The sequence below is a fragment of the Schistocerca cancellata genome, chromosome 6 (assembly GCF_023864275.1).
Source record: "Schistocerca cancellata isolate TAMUIC-IGC-003103 chromosome 6, iqSchCanc2.1, whole genome shotgun sequence".
NCBI classification, from domain to species: Eukaryota; Metazoa; Arthropoda; class Insecta; order Orthoptera; family Acrididae; genus Schistocerca; species Schistocerca cancellata.
In genome coordinates this window covers 725,269,488-725,275,487 of record NC_064631.1, presented here as the reverse complement: position 1 = coordinate 725,275,487, position 6,000 = coordinate 725,269,488, and the positions used below count along the sequence as shown (strand labels likewise).

At 37.2% G+C, this 6,000-nt stretch overlaps 1 protein-coding gene across 18 annotated transcripts in view; it reads right to left on the bottom strand.

Moving 5' to 3' along the window:
• Positions 1-235: 235 nt before the first annotated feature.
• LOC126088523 (voltage-dependent L-type calcium channel subunit beta-1) overlaps positions 236-6,000 on the bottom strand; it is a 757,906-nt gene continuing 752,141 nt past the window's right edge. For 5 of the 18 annotated variants that reach the window (XM_049906683.1, XM_049906680.1, XM_049906679.1 and 2 more), the window contains one exon: positions 237-2,969. In XM_049906683.1, coding sequence (XP_049762640.1) covers positions 2,434-2,969 — 536 coding nt within the window. In that variant the 3' untranslated portion in view covers positions 237-2,433. Of the gene's footprint in view, positions 2,972-6,000 lie in introns of all 18 variants that reach the window. The other 13 variants (XR_007519952.1, XR_007519955.1, XR_007519954.1 and 10 more) reach the window with 7 other exon arrangements.

Sequence of the window (6,000 nt, the reverse complement as noted above, 5' to 3'; positions counted from 1 at the left end):
ATAATCTTAACTCTTGGTAATGTTGCAAACAAAATATATGGGTTATTCAAGTTACATCTGTCTAATTAGGTAGTCACAAATTAACAGCTGTGGGCGTAATGAGAAATTATGCCATAAAATAATAAAAGGTAAAGAATGTTCGCATGAATAGTTGGGCACACGCTGTTCAGTAACTGATAAAACAACTAATGTTCTCCAAAACTTAATAGTAATGAAGTACACTTTATCCAAGATTTTTTTATTATGTGGAGTTATTTTACTGTGAAATGAGTCTAGGGCAATCTCAGATGAAAGAACAAACAACATTTATATTGCTGCATGCAGCTGTATTTCATTTCAAATGAGACACAGGAAAACAGTAGACAATGATAGAAAACAAACTTATTACTTCTGTGATAAAATTTATATGTTAATGACATTAATGCACAGCTTAATATGCAATGAATTCTTGTATCAAATAGCATATACTGTGACAGATTAAATGCAGTTATATAATGTATTTTCTTATGTATACATAATATTCAATTATGATAGTGCCAACAGCAAACTCTCTTAATATTTCTCCTAGAAATAAGGCAAGTATCTTGTGTTTCAATCTTTGTAAATGATGAACTTTTATTGAAACTTTTGCTTCTGCTGTAAAAAGGCAGGTGTTTCACTGAAACTACTGCCACTCCTGCTTTATCTTAAACTGACTAAAAACTGTAAGAACCAAGGGCACATACCACACGACTTGGATACAAAACTGAAAACCTATGACTGTCTTGCTCCCTTTATTATGCACGAAGCTGCTGTTAGGCAATCCTCCCATCTGCCTTTCACCAGCCATATTGACTTTGTAGTTACGGTTGCTCTTGTTTGATTAAAAAAAAGTATCACAGTCACAGCTATTACACTTGAATTCCATTCATACCCAATATAACTCTTAATGATATTCCAGAGCTTTTTTATACAGCTACTCATTATAAATTGAACAAAGACCAACTACAAACTAACTCTGTTAAATTGATCTACATTCTGAAACAATTTACTGACAATGGCTGAAACTGATTTTTGTACTAATATTTTCTCTACAGCAATCAAATTTTTGAAAAGAAACATCTATAGAAAGCTAAAAAGATTCTTAAAATGGCACAGTATAATTACATTTCCCATAACTATTACACTGTTCTTACTATTAGCAGCATGTACTTATACACTGAAGCATGAATTAGACAAAAAAGCACTTACATTTTAATTATTAGAAATTTTAATAAAAGTATACAGTCTTTTCCAGCAGATGTGTAGTGAAAATAGATCTTAATGAAATTAGAAAATTCCTAGTACAATGAATGAGCTACACTTTCAATATGGTAGGTGAAATTTAGGTTTAAGTCTCGAGAGGAAAACTAATTCTTCCCAGATACTGAATAGTGACAGAACGTCACATTCCTTAAAATAAGAAGGTAAAGATGTTCACTTCTCTGTATCACAGAAAAAAAACAGTGATGAGAAGTAAACAAATTAATACCTGTATCTCAGCCATTACCTAGGCACCAGTATCTTACAGAGTGCTGTATGATCCTCATGTTCCATGGAAACCTAAAAATCTGAAAGTTTCCACTACCAAAAATGGAAGAAATTCTGCATTTACTGAGACATGCTGAATGATTTTTTAATAATAACTTTGTTATAAACATCAGCATTTTGAATTCGATGTCAAGAGAAAAGGTTAAATTTTGAGTATATATTCTGTCATTAGTAGTAGAAGGTATGTATCCAGGCAAAATAAAAAATATCTGAAAACAACTGCACTGGTGCACTATCAAATTGCATTGCAAAAGGAATGGATTATGATGCACTGCAAATGTAATTTAGTCTATGTTAGCTGGAAAGAAACAGATCAAGTTTTAGGTGCCTTTAACAAAAACATCTGATCTAATGCTGGGAATTAACTTCTGGATACATACCTGTCTACAACAGTGAACTATTTAAATGTCCTTCGTAAACAAATTTTGTGCAAATTGTCAAATATATATCAATATTAACCTATGGAGTAAGTATTTGTGCTTCGTGTTTAGGAGAGAGGAAAAACTTAAACATAAAACTCAAACTGCTCTTCCATTCTACATGTACCAACAGTAAAATCAATGTACACCTACATAATCTGCAGGGACAAAATTGGTAAAACAATTTTGTCACCACTGATAAAGTACTCTTATAATCAGCAGTATGTGGCACCAAATGATTTCACTGAATCCGTATGAAAAATTGTTCAAAAAGTCACACTGCGACCAGGTAATCGACAGAATTTTAAATAAATTGTCTGTCACAGACAGTCTGTTTGCAACCACCACTCAGCAATGGTTCCTATGTTGCCACCTCACAACAGAGCCCCGACTAGCACCGCTAGTCGTCATCGTCTTCTCGGGACTCCGGTGAGAGAAGCTCTAGCTAGATAGCGTTGAGAGGTCGGCGTGAGGAAGAGTGGTGAGGGGAGTGGTAATCATCTGCCGGATCTCGCACGGAATGGTGTTGCCGGTACCTCTCCTCACGACCTAGAGGCGGCCCCAGAGACAGGCCTGAAGGTCCAGCAATGGCCACATTTCTGGCCATCGACGGCCCGTACTGCACGTGTGGCACAAAAGTAGGGTCGGGTCGACGTACCGGACGACGGTGAGTATGATCGCGCAGTTCGTGTCCCACACGTGGATGGTTGTGATGGGATTGTTCGTGGTGCACTACACGTTCGAGATGTCCAGGATGGAAATGTGTACGATCACGGTGTGGGTCTTCCAGACGGACACTCTGCAGCGGTATTTCGAGGAGGTCGTGGAGGTCATGTTCGTGGTGGGAATGGGTGTGGTGGTATGCTGTTGCCAATGGAAGTGGTGTTATTCCATCATCATACTCATCGTACTCGTCGTACTCGGAACGGTCACGCTCCAACCTCGATCGGCCGTGTTGGTGCTGGTGGTACACTACTGCTCCTGCACACGTGAAAAAAAAATCAAGTCATTAAACAATATTATAAAATAATTCAGCTTAAGAACCGAATGAAATACTTTAAAATTGTTCTATTGTGAGTAAACGGAATAAATATATTTGAGTTATACAGGGTGTCCCAGCTATCTTGTCCACCCAAAATATCTCTGGAACAATAACAGCTATTGGAAAACAACTTTCATCGGTATCAATGTAGGGCTGGGGCCCATGAATGTACATATTTGGAAACATTCTAAAACGAAAGTATATGTGTTTTTTAACACAAACTTATGTTTTTTTAAATGGACCTCCTATATTTTTTATTCAGCAATCCATAGCATGACAAAGCACATACACAATGGCGCTGATTGCATCACAATATTCCCATTACATCCCGAGATATTGAGACGCGAAGTTGACGCTTGAAACACCCGACATGCGCTGCTAGTGCACATCCTGAGACTCAGGCATGAACCCCATGCTGCCCGTAATTGCGATGTGATTGACATGCGTAATCACTCCTCCATACTTATCAAGAGGTCCGAAATGAATAATACGGTCTGCTGCCATCCTGCATTAACGTCGTACATTCCAGCAGGTATTTATCCCATAGGCTAGGGGTGATGCGGTTCTGTAACATATCTGTGTACCGCAACATTAGTCACAAAGTTAACTTCGCTTAACGTTAATCCATTACTAAAAAGGTAATGCCGTTCAACGTTAAAACTTTACTTTACTGTAGATCTAGCGCAAGTGACAGTTAATCATTCACTCGTAATAGTAAACTTCATGTTGATGGTTTTAGTGAAATGAGTAAGTGGACTAAAAGTTTTACCGTTGTTTAGGTAAAAATGTTTTGATTTGGGAAGTTCAGGTAGGACATAGAAGATGAATGTAAACATGTTTAACCAATTAGTTTTATTATCACATAATTATCAATGTTATGTTTATCTAATGCGTTAAATGACAAATTGTTGCAAACAAATGTTTCTTAACATCACTGGGTAAAATGGCCCTTTGTAGAAACAACATTATTGGTTGTATGCTTCCGCATAAGCACTGGGTCAGAACCCATATGTACATTCACAGGTTGATAAAACAGTAATTAAGTTGCAAGCAACCGGTTTTGAATATTAATAAACTAATTTGATTTTACGTAACTTATAGTAGTAATGGGACGAATGATAGTTACATTATCACGCCGTTAAATATGCTAACAAAATTGTTTATCTACACCTACAAACATTTTGTAATGAACATTGTGTTTCACGGCATTTTAATTATTAAGTAATGGCAGTTTCGTACTGTTATTATTTTTATATATTTGACTCCTTAGTCTTAACGTTTGTTACATAAATTACGAACGTTGTACTTCTGACTTCCCACGCCAGATGGTGGGTATTATGTTTTTTAAAAACCTGTGTTACACCTCATTTTATGTTATTCATTTATTATTCTTTTGCATTATCTTTTGCTTTTTATATGTCCTGCACTCTAACAACTTATCATCGATCTATTTTATGTTTTATAGTTTATAAAAAACAATACGCCAATGTATTTTAGAAATTTCCTTCCCCCTGCGTCTGCTATGTGTTGTACGTACATTTTAAATTTGAATTACTACACCATTCACAAAAGCACAAGAGTTATTTAGTGTTAATATTTCGCAAAACCAGTAATACTATGTCTTCAAGTGACACATATCACATAGAGGGCATGTCAAGCCCCGTCACACCGAGGTCTGCTGAACAAGTGCATGTAAACAGCGACCTCAGTCTATGTGATTGCCGTAAGCTTAGTGACAACAGTGCATCCTAATTTAAGTTATACAATATAGGTTTGTTCCTAACAAGTGTTATGTTCATATGCAGATGTAATTGTGATTTTCTATTTTATACTCTCTGATCGTAATGTGAAAAAATTTTTAACTTCTAGCACTGAAGATGGTCACTCAGTGACAGAAAATCGATTTTGCGATAGTAAAAAATATATGACCAATGCTGTCTCTTTTTTCAAGTATACCTGTTATCTGGTCGTAGTGCACAGGACAACATGGAGTCGCCAATCATTAATAAACTTTCTACAGCTGCTCCTCTTTTTCAAAGAGGAGGAAAGTTCGCGTGTAAGGTAACAGTTATGGATACAGAGAGGGCTAGTTGTTACAGGAAGATTTAGGAAACAACAACCAAGTCCCAAACTACTTCATGCCTAGTGCAAGTCTTAACAAGTAGTAAGGGATATAGGTTTTTTTACAATAGGAACCCCCATTTTTATTTCATATTCATGTAGTACATAAAGAAATATGAATGTTTCAGTTGGACCACTTTTTTCGCTTTGTGATAGATGGCACTGTAATAGTCACAAACATATAAGTACGTGGTATCACATAACATTCTGCCAGTGTGGACGGTATTTGCTTTGTGATACATTACCCGTGTTAAAACGGACCATTTACCAATTGCGGAAAAGGTCGATATCGTGTTGATGTATGGCTATTGTGATCAAAATGCCCAACGGGCGTGTGCTATGTATGCTGCTCGGTATCCTGGACAATATCATCCAAGTGTCTGGACCATTTACCGGATAGTTATGTTATTTAAGGAAAGAGGAAGTGTACAGCCACATGTGAAACGTCAACCAGGACCTGCAACAAACGATGATGCCCAAGTAGGTGTTTTAGCTGCTGTTGCATCTAATCCGCACATCAGTAGCAGACAAACTGCGCAAGATATCGGGAATCTCAAAAACATCGGTGTTGAGAATGCTGCATCAACATTGATAGCACCCGTACCATATTTCTATGCACCGAGAATTGTATGGAGATGACTTGAACATTGTGTACAGTTCTGCCACTGGGCCCAAGGGAAATTACGGGACGATGCTAGATTTTTTGCACGTGTTCTATTAGCGACGAAGCATCATTCACCAACAGCGGTAACATAAATCGGCATAATATGCACTATTGGGCAATGGAAATCCACAATGGCTGCGGCAAGTGGAACATCAGCGACTTTGGTGAGTTAATGCATGGTGCAG